This window comes from Saccopteryx leptura, chromosome 1, assembly GCF_036850995.1.
Source record: "Saccopteryx leptura isolate mSacLep1 chromosome 1, mSacLep1_pri_phased_curated, whole genome shotgun sequence".
Classification (NCBI taxonomy): domain Eukaryota; kingdom Metazoa; phylum Chordata; class Mammalia; order Chiroptera; family Emballonuridae; genus Saccopteryx; species Saccopteryx leptura.
Genome location: NC_089503.1, coordinates 351,059,761 through 351,085,250, shown reverse-complemented (window position 1 = coordinate 351,085,250; position 25,490 = coordinate 351,059,761). Strand labels below are relative to the sequence as shown.

The window sequence follows — 25,490 nt, the reverse complement described above, 5'->3', positions numbered from 1 at the left end:
TGAGTGTTTCTGTTGAGAAGTCAGATGTCATCTTTATGGAGGCTCTTCTGCAGGAATTAACTGCTTTTTTCTTGTAGCTTTTAGTGTTCTTTCTTTGTCTCTTAACTTTGGTATTTAAATTATGATGTGTCTTGGCTTAGGCCTCCTTAAGTTCATCTTTAATGGGACTCTCTGTGATTCTTGAAATTGTGATACTTTTCCCTTCATCAGTTTAGGGAAGTTTTCAGCTATGATTTCTTCAAACAAGTTCTCTACCCCTTGTTCATTCTCTTCTCTTTCAGAAACGCCTATGATGTGGATGTTGTTTCTCTTCATGTTGTCACAGAGCTCTCTGAGAATTTCCTCAATCTTTTTGAGCCTTTTTCTTTTTGCTGCTCTGCTTCTGTGCTTATGTTTATCTTGTCCTCTAAATCACTGATTAGATCCTCTACTGGATCCAGACTGCTGTTGATTTCCTCTAGTGCAGTCTTCATTTCCGATATTGTATTTGTCATTTCTGACTGGTTCTTTTTTATGATTTTAGTGTCCTTTTTGATGCTTGATATCTCTTTATGTTCTCATTGTGATCATCCATTGTTGCTCTAAGATCCTTGAGCATCCTATAATCATTATTTTAATCTCTGTGTCTGGTAGTTTGATTATTTTCATTTCATTTAGTTTTTTTTCTGGTGATTTCTCTTGTTGATTCATTTGGTCGTATTTCTTTTTAAGCCCATTTTCTCTGTGTATCAGGTAGCTCTCCTCTGACTTTGAAATTTGTTTTGGTGTCTTTATAAAGAAGATGGGCTCAGTGGTACTGACTTCCAGGCTACCTGAGTTCCTTGCTTTAAGAATGTTTGAGGGTGGTATTTGCCCTCCTGTTGTATGTATTGAAAGCAGTTGGCCCTTTTGTTGGTGAGGTTATCCCTTCAGGCTGGCTGGCTCTAAGGGTCAACCTTGATCATGTGTATTTATTAGACACTGGGCAGTGTCGATGCTGTTGGGTATATTTATTCTCTGTAGTTTCTGGTGCCTACTGGACTCCTCCTATGGGTATGCTGCTTGTATAGCTAGCTGAGTTCGTCTGCCACCCACTGCTGGTTGTGTTGGTTCTGGGTCTTCTTGGGTTGGCATCAGCTGTTGTTTTTAATCTTCCCTGGGCTACCTGTCTGGTGCTACTATTCTGTTCAATGTTTGTTTTTGTGTATTCTGTGCCTAGGTAGTATGAGAAGCATCAACCTGTGTATAAGGATCAGCTTCCTCTTGCTTAGAGATGACAGCAGCTGTGTAAAATCCCCAAGCTCCGTAAGATTTGGCCCCACGTTTCAGCTGCTCCACTTCTTCTTGTAGCTGCATGATCTTCCCACAGAATCTTCTGTAGAAAGACCGTAGTGTGCACTCAGACTGGCCTTCCTCTACCAACCCCTTTATAGGTTGCAACCCCTCTAAAGACTGTTGGGTTAAGGCAGGTGAGGTTGGGAATACGTTAGTGGAGCCCCCTCCTTTAGGGTTCTCTTGGTCAGGAGCTCAGTTTGGGGAAAGTGGCCCCTACTCCAGAGCCTAATCCTTCAGACACTGCTGGATACTCCAATCTATTTCTCTCCAGTGAGGTGAGCAGCAGGCTCAGATTAGGTGGGGCCGACAGTTCCCTCTGCAGAAGTTCTTCGACCTGGTGAGCCCCTGGTGTCAGGGAGGAAGATTGATAGAACCCTCTCTTGGGGCTGACTGTGCTCCTGCAGAAAGTGGCTAAGCCCTTGACCAGACCCACCAATAGGCTCGTGGGGACCCATACTTTGAATGTGCCTGCTCTGAGCCTCCCTCCCTTCCTCCTGTGCAACCTAGCCCAATGGGGTAGGATATCTGGGGCCTGGGCTGGCCCACTGTGAAGCTCTACCCTGTCCAATGCACATGACACCAGCTGTGCTGGTGCTCATCATAGAAAGCACAGCTCGCCTTCGCTGGGCCCAGTGTCAGATGAGCCCTCCTTTAGGACACGCTGCCAGCAAGGGTTGTTACGTCCTGAACTGGTGTTCTCTGCAGCTGGCCTGTGGATGTGCTGGACCTGGGTCTCCCTGGAGGGAACCAGGTATAAGACCAATGGGGGACACTGCCATTGACTGGCCCTCAGTAACCTTTTTGGAGCTATAAGCAATCCAGACTTTGTGGCTGCCTCTGCTGGGCCCAGGTGCACATGGAAATACCAAGCTGCATACCTAGTCTGGCTTTTACCCACACTGGACCTACGGGAAAGTTAAGAAAAGGCCAAGGTTTCCTAAGGCTCACTTCCTATAGCCTTTGTGCTGGCTACTTGTTGGGCTCTGCTACTGAAATAAAACCTGTGGTAGAGTCTAGAGCCTAGGGAAGTTCAGGGATTAGGAAGGGTGGTGGGTATGGATCCTGCCCCTTGGTCCCAGGTGTCAGTCTGTCCAGACTTTTTTCACAGACCTCAGTAGGTTGTGGCCATCAGGAGTCTGGTGGGTGTGGCCTCTGAGACCCAGAGATGTGATCTGCGCACAGTCTGGACAGTTTCTACTGAGTCTCCCATGAGGTACCAGTCATGGACTCAGAACTGTGCAGGGGGCAAGCTCAGGTCTCAACATAAGAAAACTGAGTCACTGATACACCCCCTGCTTCCTGGCTCACTTCTCAGATCTGCCCAGTCTCCATAGGGTGGGCAGGAGACATTCCCGAGGGTGCAGCAATTGCTTTCCCACAGGCTGATGCTGCATGGAGGGAATTGCTCTGCCCAAGAAAGATGGTGTTTGCAGTACTGTATTGGCGAATGACTCAGCACAGAGGTCCTGGTGGCTGTCCCCTGCAGTGTTTCTCCCTGGACCATGGACTTCACACTTTCCTCACGCAACTTTAGTTTTTTCAGCCTTTCCTCCTCTGTAGACTTGGGTAAGTGGCTGTGAACAATATTTTCTACACTGGCCCTTTAAGATGGAGCCTATGTCTCCGAGAGCTCTGTCTTTTTTTCGCAGACAGAAATCTTGGCACTTTTCACAGCCAAATGCCATGTGGGTACCTATTCTAGGCTTTGAGGCTCAAGGCTGTGGTGCCAGGTCGGGCTTAGGACCCTCCCCTCTCAGGATGAACCTCCCCACAGTGAGAATCCCTCTGGACCCTCCACCGCCACTCACTTCTGGGAGCGGGGCAGCCCTTTCCATGTCTCCGCCCTTCCTACCAGTCTTGGTGTGGCTTCTTTTGTGATCCTTGGTTATAGACTCCTCTTCATTTAGTCCAAAGTTGGTTTTTCAAGATGATTGTTCTTATATTTAATTGTAATCCAATTTGGTCCTGGGAGGTGACCATTGGATTGTCTGCCTTCTCCATTGCCATTGTGGGATCCAGGAAAATGTCTTTATTAGTCAGAAATGTGGATACTCTCTATATCTCCAGCCTTCTGAACATGAGTGGTTGCCCAGTTTGGTGTGCCCAGTTATTTTTTGTGTGACTGTGGGGCAGAACATATTCTACAGGTACACTAAAAATCCCCAGATTATTCTTTTGCCATTTAGTCCTGTTCTTTGGGATCAATTCTTCTCTAGTTCTTGAATGAAATATAGTACAAATTTCACTATTCTTTTGGTTCTTTTTCAGTAATAAAAGTTTGTCATTTTTGGTTACATGTTCACACACAAGCCAGTCTACATTTAGTAACTAAGATGTCCAGCCAACCAAATTAAGTGCTCTCTTCTCTCAGCTCGGATCTCCTGTGGTCTGGCTGCTTGTTCCCGACTCACTGGGCTGTGGTGGACTCTCCTGGGATTGGATCGGGTGGAGGGAAGGTAGGCGAGGGTAAAAATTCTTACTCTGTGTATAAGAACAAGTCAGATGAACTTGCCAACATTTGTCCTACAGAAATGGCAAATTAATGTCGTTTAACATAATGCTGTTGTCATCTGATGTCAGGGCTCTCAAGAACTGCAGGCATTTAAAATTAGCCCCTTTCCTTCTTAGATCTTTTATGTGGGTTCTTTGGAGCATCTGCACCATCACTGGGAGGTCTCTCATTCAATGTGTCATTGATGCTTTTGAATTTGTCTCCTCCAACTGGCAGCTCATAGCTCCATCTTCAGCTCCTGGGCGTCTACACTTCACCTCCAACTTCCATCTCCTGAGGTTGCCTTACCCTTCAAGAGACTGGTTTTGGTCATGATAGAAGGCAGTCCCCTGCCAGCTCTCTCTCTCTTGCCTATCTATACAGCTGAGGGAAAGTGGTCACACTTTCACTGCTCTTTGAAACTCAGGAGGCCCAGACCTCCCCACTCAGCATATCCCGTAGCTCAGCTGTCACTGCAGCTGCTTAGAAGCAGTACAGGGGGGTTATGACACAGTTCCATTCCTACGACAGCGACGTGACCTGAATTTTGATGTAGGTCAAAGCACTAGCATAAGTCACTTACCTATCCTAACACAGTTGTAAAATCATAATCTAGAACACAAAAACGCAACTAAGCCACAGAAACAGGAAAAGGACATAAATGTACGGTGCTGTACACTGTACTGCGTATGCTTCAGCCTCACGCAACCAAACTACATAGTTCACCCATGCAGTCCTTGAGTATGATGCTAATGGCGTAAGCGGAAACACTCGTAGTCTCAATATTTTAAAGTTCTTATGGGAGTGAGCGTTGTAAACTCGAAATGTTGTATGTCAAGACTGTTGTAACCCGAGGACCCCCTTGATTTGCTCCTTGGGTTGTTCAGGCGTATCGATGCCTACCCGCTGACAACTGGAAGGTGCCCCTGGGCACACACAGCCAGCTCTCTGGATCATCCCATCAAAGTCCCTTTCCCAGGCTCGAGGGGAGGGGCAAGCAGTGCCCACCCGATCCCTAAGAGCAGGGTGTGTGTGACTCCTACCCATCAAAGCTTTCTTTTAAAATTCCTTTCTAATTTATTTTCATCTTGAGGCTTTTGGTCGCGAGTTGCAACACCAGTGTTTGGAAACCTCCTTTACAAGTCCTGCGTGCTAGTGTGACACCTCCCTTTGGAATGTGGGTGTAGTTGCCATCTGTTGTCTTGGGGAGGACAAAGCCAACCCTGAGTCTGAAATAGTTATTTTAACATTCTGTTATGTGTGGGTGTAAAAAAATGCGACCCTTTTCTTCATCTTTAAATAAAAATTATATCCAGACAGCAGAGATCACTGCTAAAGCACACTGTTGGGAAACTGAAATGATTCTAAATTTGTAAACAAAAATAATCTATCCTGCACCTCCGTTTCTGGCAGTGTTTTAAACTCCAGAAGCAAGAGTTGAAAGAAGCTTATCTATTTTAATGGTCATGTAGTGCGCCGTATTTCTTCAAGTTTGTTAAAAATAGAAATCCTCTCCAGAGTGGGTTGGCTCCATCGTTGGAAAAGGGGAATTCTGTAATTGGAATAGATGGTTTGGAAATTCACGTCTCCAATGTGTACTCTAGTCATAGCGTATTTCTTAGGAGGATAGTAAAAACAGTGTGTTTTCTCTCTTTGATTGATTTTCATACATACACTTTCACAGTCAACTATTGAGTTAAGGATAAAGAAATTTCAGAGATTACTGAGATTACCACCTGGGTCGTTTCCATTTTCCTTTAGAAGTGCTTAGAAAATCTAACTGAACTAGGCTTACATTTGATACAAACAGAAAGTGAAGATATATGCCAAAGAGCAGGTTTTCTTGTTTTTAAAATTTTTATTATATTATTTATTTTAAATGAATTTTAAAATTTAATTTTTCAATTACAGTTGACATTCAGTACTATTTTATATCAGTTTCAAGTATGTAGCAGCGGTAGACATTTATATAATTTACGAAGTGATCCCCCTGATAATTCTGGCACCGCTTATAGTTATTACAATATTATTGACTGTATTTTTTATGCTGTATTTTACATTTCCATGACTATTTTGTAAGTATCAACCTGTACTTCTCAATCCATCATCTTTTTTTTTTTTACCTGGATCCCTAACCCCCTTCCATCTGGCAACCCTTAGTCTGCTCAAAGAGCTGGTTTTCTAAAGGAGCGCTTTCCCCATGGGATTGTGCCCATATTGGGAAAGAACTCCGAAAACATCCTCTTTCCTGGAAAGGTGTTTGCTGAGAAGCCATGTTGCCCAAGTATTTATGCCTTCAGGTCAGCCTTTCCCTCCAGCCGTCGGCAGAGTGAATGAACACAAGCTGTATTCGATGAGCTAGAATAACCACAAAACTCATTTTGAAGCAAATTGTTTCTTTGAAACTGAAGGAAAATTGCTTAGTAAATGAAACTCATACCTCCTACAAAAGGCTTCAGGTTGATTTTCCTGCATGTTTTTAGTTAAGTTTAGTCAAATTTAATTTAGTGCAGCTAGAATTAACATAGAATAATTTGGAAATAAATTTTACTGTTTAGGCCAGGATTTGCTGACCCTGGCCTGTAGGCCAAATTCAGCCTAGTACCTGTTTTTGTAAATAAAATTTTATTGGAATGCTGTCTGTCGTATTTGTTTACGTGTTGTCTCTGGCTACTTCTGCCCTCTAGTGGCAGAGTGGAGTAGCTGTGACCGTGATCAACAGCTTCTGTGGGGAAGAGGAGACGCGCCTCTACCCTTCTGGGCTCGTCTGGTTGGTCTGATAATCAAATCGACATGAAACAGATTACCAAGAGAAAATAACCAGATTAGTTACATCTGTTCCTATGGGAACCCCACATAAATGAGAGGTTCAGAGACAGGAAGTTAAAATGAGGAAATATGACCTCTGCACTAAGAGGTAAAGCCCCTTGGGGCGACAGAGGGGAGGAAGGTCATTTGCAGGACTCTAAGAAGAGCCAATGTTCAGTAATTAAAAGTTGGCTTTGGTCTGAAGCTAGGTCATAAAAAGTTTTTTTTTTTTTTTTTTTTCCTGGTAATAACTCTTATTATGGGCCAGGCTCCAAATTTAAATTCTTTAAGGGAGAGATAAAAGTTTCTTGTGAGCCCACAGGGTCTTTAATGCCATCAGCTCAAAATAATTCACACGTCAAAGTGGCACATCTTGGGGAGACCTGTTCTGCACCCCTTCACTTGCAAAGCCTAAAGTATCTACTGTCTAGTCCCCTGGTCGGCAAACTGCGGCTCGCGAGTCACCTGCGGCTCTCTGGCCCCTTGAGTGTGGCTCGTCCACAAACTACCATGTGCGGGCACTACCTCGATAAGGAATGTACCTACCTATATAGTTTAAGTTTAAAAAATTCAGCTCTCAAAAGAAATTTCAGTCATTGTACTGTTGATATCTGGCTCTGTTGACTAATGAGTTTTCCGACCACTGGTCTAGTTCTTTATAGAAAAAGTTTGCAAATCTCTGTATTGAACTAATTAAAGTACTCAGTGTCAGGGGTTTTGTAGGTATATGTGTCATAAATTGTTACTAATTCTCTGAATTATTAATTTAAAAGTTTTAGTACTTTCTACCATTCTTGATTATATCATATATTTTGTAAAAATATTTTTTAAAAAGAACCAAACTCATTTTGGTATGGCCTGATTGCCTAATGGTTAATATGTTGAAAATTACAAAATCCATTTTTTTATGAGTCCCTTGGCAAGTAAAATAATTTATTTCTCAAATTGCCTTTCACCACTTATAAACAGCCTGAGAAAACCCTGTCTTGTACAAAGTGCATTGTCAGCACTCAGTTACAAAATGATTTTTTGATTTATTGGAATAATTTAAAATGACATTGAAAAGGAACACTTTCTTTCTGCTTTTTCTTCCGGTTTTTTTTTTTTTTTTTGTACTTTTTCCGAAGCTGGAAACGGCGAGAGACAGTCAGACAGACTCCCGCATGCGCCCGACCGGGATCCACCCGGCATGCCCACCAGGGGGCGATGCTCTGCCCCTCTGGGGCGTTGCTCTGCCGCGACCAGAGCCACTCTAGCGCCTGGGGCAGAGGCCAAGAAGCCATCCCCAGTGCCCGGGCCATCCTTGCTCCAATGGAGCCTCGGCTGCGGGAGGGGAAGAGAGAGACAGAGAGGAAGGAGGGGGGGTGGAGAAGCAAATGGGCGCCTCTCCTATGTGCCCTGGACGGGAATCGAACCCGGGTCCCCTGCACGCCAGGCCGACGCTCTACCACTGAGCCAACCGGCCAGGGCCTTTCTTCCGTTTTTCATGATGGCTGGCTGCTTTCACTCCTTGGCATTCTTATTCCTTTCAAATGCAGGACAGAGAGTTAAGGTTACCCTAGGAGCCATTTGACAGATGGGCGTGCCTCTTCAGGGTAGTCTGATTCTGCCCATGAGAAGTTTATTTTAATTTCTTACAGGGCAAACTGTATGATAACTGAGGTTAATTTGATGAACCCTGTTAGAATCGGCCTGGGGACAGGAATCAGTTTGTTAATTCATTTAGACATACATTCACTGGGCAGACATTGAAGGCATGCTGAATTAGGTGTTGTGCCTTTAATTGGTTTCATATTATATTACAAAAGATGGACACAAAGCAGATAATTACAGTATCTTGTGTTAAGTAAAATGATTAAGTTTTACACAGGATATTATGGGAGAGAAGGTGTATCTAAGAACATAGGGGAGAGGCGATCAAAGAGGGTGCCTAATGGAGATGAAATCCAGATAAAGAAGTCCAGGACATTTTGTAGGACATTCAGGTGGAAAGGTCTAGAAGGCAGAGTTGTCAGAATCTCTGGGTAAGGTATGGGCTGGAGATAACTATTTAGAGGTAGTGTGGAGATGGCAGTTGGAACCATGAGAGCTGATGAGTTCACTAAGGGCCTGGAGAGTGGAAGAACGTTAGGCTCAGGATGGGAAGGGCCAACATCTCAGGATCAGAAAGAGAGGACCATTAAGGCAACAAGGAAGAAGTCTTGAAAATGTTTATAGACTGAATGAAGGGGAAAGAGACAGTAAACAGAGAGATGGAAAATGCAGGAGTTACCAGGGACTATTGGTAAGATAGGCAGCTGGAAGAGAATTCATTTCAAATATAATTTAATGTAATTACTTAAGTGTTAAATAAAGACCCAAAATATGGTTTCAAAGCTGTTTAAAGTAGGTCCAAAGTTGATTTCCTACATTTTTCAAAGCTAGTAATTTTCATATAATTTAACACATATTTATTGAACACTTTTTTTGGTATCAGGGACTCTTGTTAGGTTGGCACTCCAGTGGATAAACCATGCGGGATAAAAGATGGTCCATCATGGACCTGGCTCTCAAAGAACTGGCAGCAAGATAAGCCTAAGTACTTATGACACTGAGTAAAAAGTGACAAAGAAGGAAGGACTAAAGTTCATGGAGGAAGAGAACTTAGTTTTATTTTGGAGACTGAAGGAAGCCATAATATTTGAGCTAAGTTTGGGAAGATGGGTAGAAAGGGAAATATGTGTAAGTCAAGCACAGGGGAGCGTCAGAACGAAAGCACAGTGTATGGAACTCCAGGACACTGTCAGTCTTGTATCATTGCTCTTGACCATGTCTGTTTCCGTTTCTAGAGCAGCCCTCTGATGATGAAGATTGTAATTTACCTTTACAGAGCCTCATAGAATGTTTCCTGTACAGAGATGTCTTCATTGTCCAATTACTTATTCCACACCCTTACCTGTGTGGGCTATAGTAGTAAAGCAAAAAGTAATTTAAAGACGAGAATTCTTACGTTTATCAGTAAAATGGGTCATACAGGTAGATTACCTTTGTAATTTGATTTTTTTTTTTTTTTTTGTATTTTTCTGAAGTTGGAAACTGGGAGGCAGTCAGACAGATTCCCGCATGCGCCTGACCAGGATCCACCCAGCATGCCCACCAGGGTGTGATGCTCTGCCCATCTGGGGCATTGCTCTGTTGCAACCAGAGCCATTCTAGTGCCTGAGGCAGAGGCCATAGAGCCATCCTCAGTGCCCGGGCCAACTTTGCTCCAATGGAGCCTTGGCTGCAGGAGGGGAAGAGAGAGACAGAGTGGAAGGAGAGGGGGAGGGGTGGAGAAGCAGATGGGCGCTTCTCCTGTGTGCACTGGCCGGGAATTGAACCCGAGACTCCTGCATGCCAGGCCGACGCTCTACCACTGAGCCAACCGGCCAGGGCTGTAATTTGATTTTTGAAGATGACAAATTAGAACTTATAAATGAATCAAATGCATGTAACATAACATTCATATATATGATATAAAAACAATTTAAGATACAAGTTACAACTGTGGAGATTCTTAAAGACTTTGATCAACACAGTTTCTTTGGGGTCAATAGTACTTTAAATGACAACTTTGAAGCCAGGTTTTAGACAACTATTTTGTTAGTGTATAAGCAGTTACATTTGTTTCATACTTTGAAATTAACTATTTCCTTCTTTTTGGATTAAAAAAATAACTTGTACGGTTGCTTTAGATTAACCAAGGGTCATATTTTAAAAAGGTAATATTTTATTGGGGCATCTGTGTATTTTATTTGATAAACTTGAGTAACGAGAATTAAAATACCAATTTTATTAGTGGAATTACTTAGCTATTTTGAAGTGGTTCTGTTTAATGTGTTACCTATGATTTACAATGGACAGATAGAAATATTAGGAATTAGGAAAAAAGGCTACATTAAAAAATTTTTTTTTAGATTTTATTTAAGAGAGGAGAGAGAGAGAGAGAGAGAGACAGAGAGAGAGAGAGAGAGAGACAGAGGGGGGAGGGGAGAGGAGCAGGAAACATCACTCCATATGTGCCTGACTAGCAAAGCCAGGGTTTTGGACAGTTGACCTCAGTGTTCCAGGTCAACGTTTTATCCACTGCGCCACCACAGGTGAGGCTGATAGGCCACATTTTTTTTTAAATGATTTTGAAAATGAAATAATTAACAATATCTAATAAAAAAAGGTAAAATGTATCGATTTTAGGGTTACACTAGGAAATAATTCCAGGAATTGGTAAGGTAGAGGATGTTGGTCCATGATGACTGTGTATCCTTGGTTATTTATAAATATTTAAATTATGTGTAACTTCATTTTCTATATTTTTTTGGATAGTGATCCTTAAACAAATTTGAAATTCTTTCCTGTTTGACATGTGTTATCCTTGCCTTGCAAATTCCTAAGTTATCTAATTTAATCTAGTTCTCATTTTACAAATGATGGAAGTCAGATGAAGCAGTTTGTTTAAATGACCTACAATGAATTTAGGGTGAGGTCACTTTTTTTTTTTTTTTTTTTCTGAAGCTGGAAACAGGGAGAGACAGTCAGACAGACTCCCGCATGCGCCCGACCAGGATCCACCCAGCACACCCACCAGGGGCGATGCTCTGCCCACCAGGGGGTGATGCTCTGCCCCTCCGGGGCGTAGCTCTGTTGTGCCCAGAGCCACTCCAGCACCTGGGGCAGAGGCCAAGGAGCCATCCCCAGCGCCCAGGCCATCTTTGCTCTAATGGAGCCTTGCTGCGGGAGGGGAAGAGAGAGATAGAGAGGAAGGAGAGGGTGAGGGGTGGAGAAGCAGATGGGCGCTTCTCCTGTGTGCCCTGGCCGGGAATCGAACCCGAGACTTCTGCATGCCAGGCCGACGCTCTACCACCGAGCCAACCGGCCAGGGCCAGGGTGAGGTCACCTTTTTATGTTAGTGAATTGGCAGGAAAACCTCATAAAATCTCACAGACTTTATGTTGTAGATGACTAAAATAAATTTTTAGAAATGAAAATAAACTTTTCTTCATTAAATTATAATAAATGTAATTAAAATTTTTCCAAAGTCTTCTTATGAGGTAAGTAAACAAGCAAAATAATTTAATAAGAACTTATATATTTTCTTGTTTTATTTTTTTCTTCTTCTCAATAGGAGCAGACATATCATCAATCATTTCAGGTTTCAGAATATGGTAAGAGTTCTTCAATTTATTTTAAAGGAAAACGCATTTATTACTTTTCACAGAGATAAGAGAAATTTCTAAAGGATGTGTTATTTACAGTAAAAATCACAGTGGAGGTAAAAGTTATTTTTTCCTTTGTAAAAGTTATAAAAGTTCATTATAAAGAATAAAGGAGGAAAAAGATCATCTATAATTCCATTATGCTAGTCTGTTTCTTTGCACACTTATTCTTTCTACTTTGTGATGATCATGACATACATATTTAAAATTTTGTGTGTGTGATGTTTTTCCCAAACATAAAATCAGTTATTTCTCGTAGTTTTCATTTGCTAAGCACTGATGAAGACAGTGTCACTCGGGTGAGTCTTCTTGCAGGCCCCGCATTGATAACATCGCAGGTAGAAACAGGGTGACTCAACTATTCTGTTGGTGGAGGGAGAGGAAAGAGACAAGAGAGTGAATGCATAGGTTCTAGTATTAGTTTTAAATTGAATAGCTATTTTGCGGTTATGCACAAGCTTTTCTTATTTGATTTGTGTCACTTTTTGACATTGTATTGTTCAGCTTTAGAAATTCTGGAGAGTGGTTAGCTTACCCCTTTGTGGCTTATTCTCCACCTACCTCACATCTAAGTCTCGTGATTAACTAGAACAAGGGTCAGCAACATTTTTCTTGTAAAGGGCCAGATAGGAGTAGTTTGGGCTCTGTGGGCCACATGTCTCTGTTTCTGTCCTAACTACTCAACTTTGCCATTGTAGCGGGAAGCAGCCACAGACACTGTGGAAGGGGATGGTGGCTGTGTTCCAGTAACTGTTTATGGACACGGAAATCGGAGTTTCAGTAATCTTCACCTGTCATAAAATAGTTTTCTTACGATTTTTTTCCAAACAGTTAAATATGTAAAAACCAATCTTAGTTTCTGTTGGTCATTATTTACTAACCCTTGACTGTAAGTTTGTTGTCCATTTTGGGGTCACTCACCATATGTGGCTGTTGAGCACTTGAAATGTAGCTAGAATGAATGAAGATCTATTCCAAGTGTGTATAACACAAGATTTTGTTGATGTAGTATACAAATAAAAAGAAAAATAGCTCATTAATAATATTTTATATTGATTATCTGTTGCAATGATAATATTTTGGATATGTGGGATTAAGTAAAATATTAAAAAATTAATTTAGCTTTTTTTTTGACTTTTCAAATATGGCTACTAGAAATTTTAAATTACACTATGTGGCTCACATTTTATTTCTTTTTGACAGCCTTGATCTAGGAGAATAAATCAGAGGTGGCCAAGATTTTTAGAGGCTATTTTCATTTAGCATAGAGGTGGTGCTGAATGGGGTGTAGTGGAGGTGGGGAATTGATTTCCCGCCTATGATATTTAATGAGGGCAAGTTTTAATTTCCTTGTTCTAAGGAAATTCTATCTCTGTGTGTCCCCTAACGGCTGTGTTGGTGGAGGACCTTGGAGGAAGGTCACAGTTGGCTGTTTTGAGTCTCCAATCTTAAGCTGGTATAAAGTCTAGGAGGGTCTTGGCCCACCAAGGGTCCTCAGCCCGGTTTGGGGCTGGAGGTCTGCCATAAGTTATTGACACATTGACCTACTCGAGGCTCCTCTTGTGGTCATTGAATGGCCTTTTTATGAGACTCATCTATTTCTTTGGTCAGTGAAGTCAGAGAAAATATGTCTGTAGACTGACAGGAAACAAAAATTTTACAAGCTGGGGGAGTTCTTTGTATCAAATAGGATTAATATTGATAAAATATTTTATATCTTAATTATATAAAACTGACCAAAGTAGGGGTTTCTAATTTTGGAAGTATGTATCAGTACTTGCCACACAAGAAAAAAAAGTTGCTATTTTGTAGTCAGATCTTAGTTATTAACTAGAACTTCTACTATGCAGTTTTTTCTTTATAACATTCCATTACATTGCCAGGGGTCTCCAAACTTTTTACACAGGGGGCCAGTTCACTGTCCCTCAGACCATTGGAGGGCTGCCAAATACAGTGGTCCTCTCACTGACCACCAATGAAAGAGGTGCCCCTTCTAGAAGTGCAGTGGGGGCTGGATAAATGGCCTCAGGGGGCCGCAGTTTGGGGACGCCTGCATTAGACTGTCACCAGATTTGCCTCTTTCACAGGGCAGGGATTCTCTCTGCATATGTGGCACCGTGCAGAAGGAGCAGAGTCTTGGGGCCCCAGAATGTGCTCTCAGTAACCAACTTGGTGAAAGGCTCTCGGGAAGGGGCTGCACTAGAAGCAGCTGTTTACCGAGTGATAGGGAAGTGTTTTAACAAGTAGTAAGACCACACTCCTGGTGACAGCTGAAAAAAACCCTGGTCTTTACCACTCTGATGCTTTTGCATCTAGGGCTCTGGATACAATTTGGGGTCTACCAATGGGAAGTTCCCCCTGACACAAGTGTCCACAGCAAATGGCCCCCACTGTCAGGGTTTCTAATTTTGAGTGAAATGAAATGCTTTTTATCTATGCCTTAATGTGTACTTGGATCATAATGAACTTAATTTCAAACCGTACCAATGATCAGCTCCTTTAGAAAAATTTCATTTGCGATTTTGTCAAGCTGTCAATGATAGTGAAATAGCTTCTTTAAAAGATTTGCTCTTTTTATTCCAGTATTGCCGAAATTTGAAGTTACTCTGCAGACACCACTATATTGTTCTTTAGATGCTAAGAGTTTAAATGGTACTGTCACAGCAAAGTAAGTATTATTTTTTAACGACTGTAAACTATTAAAAAACTGTATGACAAAGAACTCATTATATACCACAGATATTAACACAATGTTCTGCTTATTAAGATACCCTAATGGGCAGGAAACAAATATCTATAATAAACAATTAATCATGGAATGTGCCTGCTCAGGTCTTTGCACATATCTCTCTGCTTTCAAGTTGATCCAGTCCTAAAATATTTTCCACAGACCAATGTCTTTCCAAGACTCACAAAGGGATTTACATAATAGATTATGCCAGATTAAAAAAAAAATATACCTTTATTCTCATTCTTCTGGCACGGATGCAGGTGATTCAGCTCTTTTTAAATCCTGTTTTCCCTCTGTTAATGATGGGGGCCAAATCCTGTGGGGAGGGATTTGGTGGTTTTATTGCAAGTAGTGTATGAGTAATTCACGTTCATCCTCCATGTCAGCATGCTTTACACAGAGACTTCCAACCCGTGGAAGTATACTGGCTCTCGGATTTTGATCTACTGGCATAGCATTTGGTTTTGTTGAGACTAAAAGCTTCTTCTAGTTCCAGACAGGCAATTCTCAAACTTAATAGACACAGTCAACCATCTGGTGGATACAGAGGAACAGGCAGGCGGTGAAGGGTAGAGGGGTTCAGTGTATGCCCATCAAAGGAGGTTTGACTTTGGGAGGTGAACACAGTGCATTATGCAGATGGTGTATCATAGAATTGTAAACCTGAAACCTATACAATTGTATAATCCAATAAATGAAAAATAAAAAACAAACAGAATAAAAAGAACCTGAAACAGCTAGACTTAACATTTAAAAAAAGCCTAAGACCTGATTAGCAGGTTTTTTGTTTTTTTTTTTTTGTATTTTTCTGAAGCTAGAAACGGGGAGAGACAGTCAGACAGACTCCCGCATGCGCCCGACCGGGATCCACCTGGCACGCCCACCAGGGGGTGACGCTCTGCCCACCAGGGGGCGATGCTCTGCCCACCAGGGGGCGATGCTCTGCCCCTCCGGGGCATCACTCTGCCGTGACCAGAGCCACTCTAGCGCCTGGGGCAGAGGCCAAGGAGCCATCCCCAGCGCCTGGGCCATCTTTGCTCCAATGGAGCCTCCGCTGCGGGAAGGGAAGAGAGAGACAGAGAGGAAGGAGAGGGGGAGGGGTGGAGAAGCAGATGAGCGCCTCTCCTGTGTGCCCTGGCTGGGAATCGAACTCGGGACTTCTGCACGCCAGGCCGACGCTCTACCACTGAGCCAACCGGCCAGGGCCCCGATTAGCAGTTTTTGAACAACAGACTGGGGTTGCTCTCAAGTAATTCCGGGACTGATCTCTTGTAGCTTTTATTTTCAGTGTGTCAGTATCTGTGCTTTGGTTTCTGAAATTGATTCATTTTCAGAATTGATTTGTAATAGTGAATAGAAACTGGACCTCATCTCACCTCTGTCTCAGCGCCATGTTATCTGCTGGGGGTTTGTGGCAGTGGCAGGCGATGGGCAGCACTGACCATAATAACGCTCTGAGGACTCCTGCTCTAGACTCTGTCTGGCCAAAAATATGTGAAACCCATGTGACACAAAGGCAAAACTTTTCTACGATTTGTATACCAAGTTAGTGTTCTGCCCAAGTTCAACTAAGAGGTAGCTTCCAAAGTGAATTTAGGTACTGTAGATGGATTTATGGTTTATAAAACATAAATGCCTATATTTTATTATTATTTATTTTAGTGAGAAAGAGACAGAGAGAGGGAAAGACAGGGACAGACAGACAGGAAAGGAGAGAGATGAGAAGCATCAATTTGTACTTGCAACACTTTAGTTCATTGATTGCTTTCTCATAAGTGCCCTGACTGGAGGGCTCCAGCTGAGCCAGTGACCCCTTCTTCGAGCCAGTGACGTTTGAGCTCAAGCCAGTGATCATGGGGTCATGTCTGTTATCCCATGCTCAAGCCGGAGACCCTGTGCTCAAGCTGGTGAGCCCATGCTCAATCTAGATGAGCCTACACTCAAGCCGGTGACCTTGGGGTTTCGAACCTGGGTCCTCAGTGTCCTAGGTCGACACTCTATCCACTGTGCCACTGTCTGGCAGGCTAAATGCTCCCATTTTACAGGATTATTATCTTGCCTTTGACTAGAGCTGAAGGTTAAGCCCTCTGTCTGGGTGTTATTTTGAGTTCTTTGACTAATGCTTATAAAAATTAGTGAGTGCAGATCCACACAGACCATCAGTGTTTGCATGGGTTGAATATAGATAGCATCTTTGCTTTTGTTTTTGGGTTTTCAGGGCTTTGCCAGGGATTTAATACAATTGGATAAAGCAGTGGCTTTTAAACTGTTCAGGGAAGCTTCAGCTCTGCTTTTTTGTTTTTTTTTTGTATTTTTCTGAAGCTGGAAATGGGGAGAGACAGTCAGACAGACTCCCACATGCGCCCGACCGGGATCCACCTGGCACGCCCACCAGGGAGCGATGTTCTGCCCACCAGGGGGTGATGCTCTGCCCCTCCGGGGCATCGCTCTGTTGCGACCAGAGCCACTCCAGCGCCTGGGGCAGAGGCCAAGGAGCCATCCCCAGTGCCCGGGCCATCCCCACTCCAATGGAGCCTCGCTGCGGGAGGGGAAGAGAGAGACAGAGAGGAAGGAGAGGGGGAGGTGTGGAGAAGCAGATGGGCACTTCTCTTGTGTGCCCTGGCTGGGAATCGAACCCGGGACTTCTGCACGCCAGGCCGATGCTCTACCACTGAGCCAACCGGCCAGGGCGCTTCAGCTCTGCTTTTAAGGCCTTTCAGCTGACTGAATCAGACCCACCCAGAGTAGGATAATCTTCTTTACATAAGTCATCTGATTATGGACTTTAATCGCAGCTGTCACGTGCTTTCACTCAACACCTAGATTAGTGTTTGATTGATTCACTGGGGATGCTAGCCTAGTGAAGTTTCCACACCAGTAACTCCTTCTCAGGACGTTTGCTTTGTTTGTTGTAGACAGTGAGCCTCTTTTGGCCATCTGAGTTCCCAGATCTGGCGAGTGTCGATTAGGGTCCGAGGCTCTTTCCGTCAAGCTTCAGTTGCCTAGGGATGATGTCTGTGGTTGTGGCGAAGGGAAGGAGCTCTGTCCCAGAGCAGTGTCATCTTCTGTGTCCCATCCACAAGGCCTCAGCCTCTTCCCCTACAGGAATAAATGCTCCCCCACCCCCACTCTGAGTGCTGGGCCTACTAGTGCAGTGTCAGGAGGGTCTCCTCTCATTCAGACTGAAGGTACAATAATATATGTATAACTTGGCAGCAGATTAATGACATCTTTTGATTGGCAGGGTCTTCTTGAAGTTTATAAAATTTGTCATAGACCTAATCCATAAATACTGTGTCCCAGAAAAGATGGAAATGAGGCTGAAGGTGATGATTTTGTGTCTGTCATAATGAAAGTAACATCTGAGCTCCCTTCAGAGGCTAGGCCTTGGATGCTGCCTCCTGCCAGGAGGCTCCCAATCCTACCTCCTGCCGCACCTGAGTCTTGGTTTCTTCCATCTGGTTGTTCAGTGGCATTTTCACTATGTGTTTAAACATATCTGTCATTAAAAGAAACAAACCCTCCCATTGACTTCATGTGTCCTTCCCCTGTCGTGTAATCACTTCTTCACAGCTCACTTAGAGTTGCGTTTTTCACTTCTTTGCGTTTTCAGTTCATTCTCCAGTCCCCTGTCATCTGCCCTTCTCCCTGCCTCAGGCCATTGACACCTTTCACCTTCCTTCCCCCTTTGCAGCACTTTACATTGTTGTCCTCTCCCATTTTTTTCTTATGTTTTTTTGTTTTTCTTTCCTTTTGGCTACTCCTTTGGGACCTTTTGCAGGCAACTCCCTTCTGCCCATCTTTACAAAGTTCTTATTCCTCAGAGTTCTCTCTTTGGCTCTCTTCTTTCTTTGCACTTTTGACTTTTCTTCTCCATGACCAGGGCTTCTGCTACTGTCTGAATGTTGATGACACCTAAATCTATATTTCTAGTCTGTATTTTTATATTGAGCTTCAGATCCTCATGTCCTCTCGCACTATGCTACAGACACTTGACACCAAGCATGTCATCTTCCCTGAATATGAGTCTTTTCTGTGTCCCTAACTTGGTGGATCACACCACCATCTATTTAGCTGCCCGGGTCAGCTGCACTCTTCCCACTCTTTCAGTCCCCACATCTAATCAACAGCAATGCTGCTGGTTTTAACTCCTTAATATCTTTCAAATCCATCTCCATTGCTACTTTTTTGATTCAGGCCAACATCATCTTTCTCTCCTCAGTTACTGTTGTACTTCCTTAAATGTTTTTCCTGACTCCTGTTTTACCCTTTCCAGTCTTTCTCCGCAGGGCATTCAGAGTTCTTGCTCTTCTCCTCCTTCTCCCTCCCCATCAGTTTTCCTTTCCTTTTTCTCCTCCTTCTCCTCCTCCTCTTCTTCTTTTCTCTCTCTCTCTTTTTGGGCTAAAGAGACAAAGACATTTTATAACTCCTTTGCATGAAAAATTTTAAACCACTGCCTTGAGAATGAAGTTAAACATTTTTTAAAACTGTATCTTACAAACTTCTTTTATAGTTTCATGTCTTTTTTTTTTTTTTAAGTGAGAGGTGGGGAGGCAGAGATAGACTCTCGCCTGTACGCCAACCGGGATCTACCCTGCAAGCCCCCACCAGGCAATGGTCTGCCCATCTGGTGCTGCTGCCCTGTTGCTTGGCAACCAGGCTATTTTAGTGTGTTGAGGCCGAGGCCATGGAGCCATCCTCAGTGCCCAGGGCCAACTTTGTTCAAACCATTCAAGCTATGACTTCAGGAGGGGAAGAGAGATAGAGAGAGGGAGAGGGAGGGAAGGGTTGAAGAAGGAGGGGGTTGCTTCTTCTGTGTGACCTGACTGGAAATCGAACCCGAGACTTTCACATGCTGGGCTGGTCCCTCTACCACTGAGCCAACCAGCTAGGGCCTAGTTTCATGTATTTTGAAACAATTCACTCAGCTCCTTCTCAAACCTCCCAAATTCTATTTCCAAACATTACTTGTGTTTCCAAGAAAGCAGAATGTTTCTTTCTGATCAATAGGCATTTACATAAGCTGTTTCAATGCTTGGCTCCTTGTTCCTAACCCTCTACTTAAATCTCTCATAACTCTAGTCACACAATGCTGCTGTTTGCTGATCTCCCTCTTTGAAGGTGGGTCTGATTCTTGTTTACTCCTGCATCTTGGTGCCTAGTGCAGTGCTAATCATGGAGTAGGCATCTAATAAATACTTACTGAAAGAACAAATGGATAAACAATATGGTCTCTAAGGTTTCAGTTCTAAGCTCTATGTAGCACAGCAAAGGCCTCATAACCAAAAGCCTGCTGTTCGGAATGAAACAAATTGAGTTGAGTTCTATGGGCCATGGGTTTGGTCTTGTTACAGAATTAGTGGGTAGAGAGTAGGGTTTGAAATCCAGTTGTTTCTTGGGTATATTTTGAAGGATAAGTTCTGTTGTCTTACCACTTAGATGGTTTTTATTATGTTACAGAGATGATATAAAAGTGTTTCATAATAGCTATTATAATCATCTCTATGAGTAAATGATAAGCAATTTAGGTTATCTTTTTGCTCATAGCCATCTGTCCTATTTACGCATAGTTAATGTGCAAAACATTACTGGAGATCACCCAAAGAAGAAGGTTAATAGTCCTTTTTTAGTTTTGAAATATTTAACTGAGATGAGTAAAAATCTGCGTTTGTTTATTAGCTTTTATGTGAACATCTGCTCATGATTACCAACTTTAGTAAAGTAAATAATAAATTCTTTCCTACTACACAGTGGGTTCTAGAGAATTATAAAGAAAATGACAGCATACATCTAGATAGTTCCATAACTCCGGCAGGCAGTAGAAATTTAAAAATGCGATTTAACCTAAACTTTATTAAAATGTATTTATTTTTGAAAAATTGAAACTTTTGTATCCTGGAAATGACATGAAAAAAAAAGGTTGGTAAAAACATGAATTATACTAGAAGTTTCATATTTTTAGGTATCATTTCATAAAACTTTGTGCTATGGCTGTTTTCCAAAGAAAGAAAAATTCTGGTTTTGTTAATGATACCATCTCAGAATATCTTTGATTTGCTTTTTTATACGTTGTCAAACTACTAATTTCTGAAAATTAGTGTATCCCAAATGCTTCCAGATTGTATTTAGGACAAAACTGTCAGTATCCTTGTTTTACAATTATAATCAGTTTGGGGCTTGGGAAGCGAAATCTGTTTCGCATTTAAGTCAAAATTAAAATGTATTTGTGTCTGAGAATATAAATTATGTCTGGATTTTCAAGCTTCCTGTATTATCATGTGATATAACGTTTACAATACAGTGTTCTGGTATTCTAGCTGTGCATTTTTAAAAACTTGAGCAAGAGACAGCAATGTTAGGTTTTGAGGACTCTCTTTTAGATGAATGAATTTGATACTGAAGTTGCTAACCAGAGTTTCCACTAACTCTACTGTTTTCCTTTGGAAAGGTGGTGCAGTTGAAGACTGATTTATTTTATTCTTAATTTTGAATATGCTATATTTTACCATTGACTTTTCAGTTCTGTTAATCCAGACAGTGTGTATGTTCAACTAATGGACTTAGGAAGCAGAAACTATTGTTTGATTTATAGAGTGCAAAGCAAAATTGACTTCCATGTTTGGCTCAGCATTTCACAATAGACATGGAATGAACCCAGGAAACACATTTAAAAAAGGCTTTCTGGCAGTAAAATGGTTTACCAAAGATTGCCTCTTCTTTACACGAAAAGCCTTTCTCATCACAAGAGGGGGCAAAATTAATACATAGAATGCAAAGCAGCAGAGATGAGATTTAACTCAAGAAAGTAATTCTGGTACTGTAGACTTAAAAAAATCCTGTACTCCTATTTTAAGATTTCTTGCCTAAAAACAATTTTTGAGAGCCAAGAGCCCGTTGTTGTCCTAGCATGTTTGGTCTGGTAAGTCCTCTTTGTAAACACTGAAACATGCAGCAGGGGCCATGGGGACTGCAATGTCTTTCTTTATTTTTATTTATATTTTGACAGAGACAGAGGGAGAATCAGAGAGAGGGACAGATAGGGACAGACAGGAACGGAGAGAGATGAGAAGCATCAATTCTTTATTGCGGCATTTTAGTTGTTCATTGATTACTTTCTCACACGTGCCTTGATGGGGGGGGGGGACTCCAGCAGAGTGAGTGACCCCTTGCTCAAGCCAGCGACCATGGAGTCATGTCTGTGATCCCACACTCAAGCCAGCAACCCTGTGCTCAAGCTGGTGAGCCTGCGCTCAAGCTGGATGAGCCTGTGCTCAAGCTGGTGACCTCGGGGTTTTGAACTTGGGTCCTCTGTGTCTCAGTTCGACATTCTATCCACTGTGCCACTGCCTGGTTAGGCAAGGGGCCATGGGGGTTGTAATTTCAACCAACATTTAAAAATGGTCAAAAACTGCAAAGTCTCCTAGGCATGAATTAAGTTAAGGGGCTGGCTCAGATTTCTGAAATAAAAGATTTTTATACCCTTTTAAAAAATCTTTGAGCCATAAATTGTCACTTCCACTCATGATCAGATTTTCTCTGGGGTCTCGGAAATGGCTAGAGTCAGGGTAAATTGTGTTCTAGGAACTGTTGTGAGATGTTGTAATTAAAAGTCTTCCCATTTTGGAAATGTAGTTCCAAGGATCATCGTTTATTAAGGACATTCCTAACTATATTTACCTTTGACAATTTGTGATAAGAATATATATATATATTTTACAGAGACACAGAGAGAGTCAGAGTGAGGGAAAGACAGGGACAGACAGACAGGTACGGAGAGATGAGAAGCATCAATCATTAGTTTTTCGTTGTGCATTGTGACACCTTAGTTGTTCATTGATTGCTTTTTCATATGTGCCTTGACCGTGGGCCTTCAGCAGAGTAACCCCTTGCTTGAGCCAGCGACCTTGGGTCCAAGCTGGTGAATTTTTGTTCAAACCAGATGAGCCCACGCTCAAGCTGGTGACCTCAGGGTCTCGAACCTGGGTCTTCCGCATCCCAGTTCGACGCTCTATCCACTGTGCCACCTCCTGGTCAGGCAAGAATATATTTTAATATAGTAGTTTATTTACATTGAGCTGCCAGTATATGCTATTGAAAGAAATATTTTCATCATGTTAGTTTGATAAAATCAAGTTGAAACTGTTAAAAAAGAAACATTTATTATTTTTCAGGTATACATATGGGAAACCAGTGAAAGGAGACGTAACACTTACATTTTTACCTTTGTCTTTTTGGGGCGTGAAGAAAAACATTACAAAAACATTTAAGGTAACTTTTACAGATATCTTATACCTTGTAATGGGGAAAACTACAATTGTATTTTTCTCTAGAGATAAGATTTGTACTGAACTAACAAAAAATTGAATGGAAAAAAAAGTTTTCTGGCCTCGGACAAGTGAGAATTTACCCTCTTATAGTGATTAAAATAGAACCAGCGCCATCATATTGTTTGATGTGACTTAGAGTTTTATTTCTAAAATTTTAATTGCTAAAGTGAAGAATAAAAATAAAAAAAATTTTTTTTTTTGACAAAACAGATAAATGGGTCTGCAAAGTTCTCTTTTAATAATGAAGAGATGAAAAAGGCGATAGAGTTTTCGAATCAGCGTTTGGAACACGCGACTCTGTCTTCCCCGGGGCCAGTGGAAATCTTAGCTGTAGTGACAGAGTCACTCACAGGTTTGTGGACTCTGGAGTGAAGGGGACCTGGTTACGTTGTGCTGCTCTGTCATCGTTTCGATTCTAACTGGCATGTTTATTTGGGAACATCACTGCCTTTCTAAAGATGCTGTTAAATGCTGACATTTCGTGACTGCTCACTAGTCCAGCTTGCAGAGTGTTTTCATCATGAAGGGGAAACTTCTATGAAAGTCTGTACTTCAGCCACATGTGATAGATATTTGTAATTTTTTCCATGTCAGTTCTCTATTTTCGGCCTGAAAATTACACAGAAAGGCTTACCTTTTCAATTGAATAACCATCTTTCTTTCTTTCTTTTTTTTTTTTTTTTTGTATTTTTCTGAAGTTAGAAACTGGGAGGCAGTCAGACACACTCCCGCATGCGCCTGACCGGGATCCATCCGGCACGCCCAACAGGGGTTGATGTTCCGCCCATCTGGGGCATTGCTCTGTTGTGACCAGAGCCACTCTAGCACCTGAGGCAGAGGCTACGAAGCCATCCCCAGCACCTGGGCCATCTTTGCTCCAATGGAGCCTTGACTGCGGGAGGGGAAGAGAGAGACAGAGAGGAAGGAGATGGGGAGGGGTGGAGAAGCAGATGGGCGCTTCTCCTGTGTGCCCTGGCCGGGAATCAAACCCGGGACTCCTGCACGCCAGGCTGATGCTCTACCACTGAGCCAACTGGCCAGGGCCCCATCTTTCTTTTTTTTTAATCACTTAACATCTTCTGAAATATTACCTGCTTCTAGACAATTTTCTCTCATAATAATAGAATAAATGTTAATTACTTGGATCTTTCTCTTGCTATTTCTACAGCTTTCATTAATCCCCCCAAATAGCAAAAGACTATTGTGTCAGTGACCTTAATCTGTTGGTGCACATCTCATTAACGGGTATGGCAATGACAGTGCTTAGAAGGGATCCATAGAGGACCTAGTCACCATAGAAACTTACGTGGGGATGAGGCTTCTGAGCCCTGGTATCTTAACCCCTTGGGGACTTAGCTCAGATGGAGAAATTTGGTAGATAGAAGCTGGTGGTGAGCTATAACTCTTGCTTTCTAAATGATGCAATTTCCAAACAGGTATCTCCAGAAATGCAAGTTCCAATGTATTTTTCAAGCAGCATGATTACATCATTGACTTTTCTGATCACGCTTCTGTCTTGAAGCCATCGCTCAACTTCACTGCCACTGTAAGTGGGTATTCTTATAATGATCCAAAAAATTAAATCCAATTTAATGAAACACAATGCAAAATAATATTTTCCGCGCTTTTCAAAAACGGTAAGCCAAAAGTACTTTAAGCCAAAAGTAGATAGATTACTTTTCCTATTTAGATACACAAGGTATATAGAATTGTTTCCCAATGAACTTTGTCTAATTTTACTAAAAAGGTAGTTTCCAATAAAAATATTTCCCCCCAAATTTATAATAAGTAATTTAAGTTATATTTAGCTTGCTACATTAAAGCTTTTATAAAGTAATTGAAAGAATTAGATGTTGGTCAAAATATTTCAATTTTAATTTGATTTTTATAATGCTTAATTCTTTCAAAAAGGTAGCATTAAAAATTATCAACAAATCTACTCATGTTTTTTTTTGAGTGAATATTGAACTGACACTTATTGAGTGAATTCTGACAACGTGCAAGGCATGGTGATGGGTAAGGCTTGAGAGCTGAGAAAGTTGTAGTCTCTGCCCCGTACTCACAGTTTTTGTGATGGTGATAAGAACATATATACACAACTAAAATTGAAGGCAGGCTAAGATCAGTGTCATGAATAAATTTCTATGGGGGTTTAAAAAATAGGAGTTGGCAACCTTTTTCTGCAAAGGACTAGATAGAAAGTATTTCCAGCATTGTGGACCATGTCGTCTCTGTCACAGCCGCTGGACTCAGACTTTGTATGTGAAGCAGACACAGCCACTTTGTAACCAAGTGAGGGAGGCTACAGTCCAGTAAAACTTCATTGACAGAGAGACTGGATTTGGCCTCCTATCTCTAATAATTTGTTGACCCCGTCATTTAAAGAAAGGAGGAATCTTTTCTTGTTGATTGACTCAAGAGAAGATTTAGATAGTTTTTCATTTCAGTGATCTTAATATTTAGACAGTTTGAAAAGGTAAGTAAATAAAACCAAAACCCAAAAGCCAAAAAAAAAAAAATGAGGCTGCAAATGGTAGCTTCCAAATGAGTAGAGGGAAACCAGGAGAATTTGGGGAGGAAGAGACAGC

General features: G+C 42.0%; 1 protein-coding gene across 2 annotated transcripts in view; it reads left to right on the top strand.

Moving 5' to 3' along the window:
• The window catches only part of CD109 (CD109 molecule), a 135,846-nt gene that overhangs the window by 52,609 nt on the left and 57,747 nt on the right, over positions 1-25,490 (top strand). For both annotated transcript variants that reach the window (XM_066359017.1, XM_066359018.1), the window contains exons 6-10: positions 11,754-11,793; positions 14,428-14,512; positions 22,747-22,843; positions 23,113-23,254; positions 24,339-24,448. In XM_066359017.1, the coding sequence (XP_066215114.1) occupies positions 11,754-11,793; positions 14,428-14,512; positions 22,747-22,843; positions 23,113-23,254; positions 24,339-24,448 (474 nt within the window). The remainder of the gene's footprint in view (positions 1-11,753; positions 11,794-14,427; positions 14,513-22,746; positions 22,844-23,112; positions 23,255-24,338; positions 24,449-25,490) is intronic.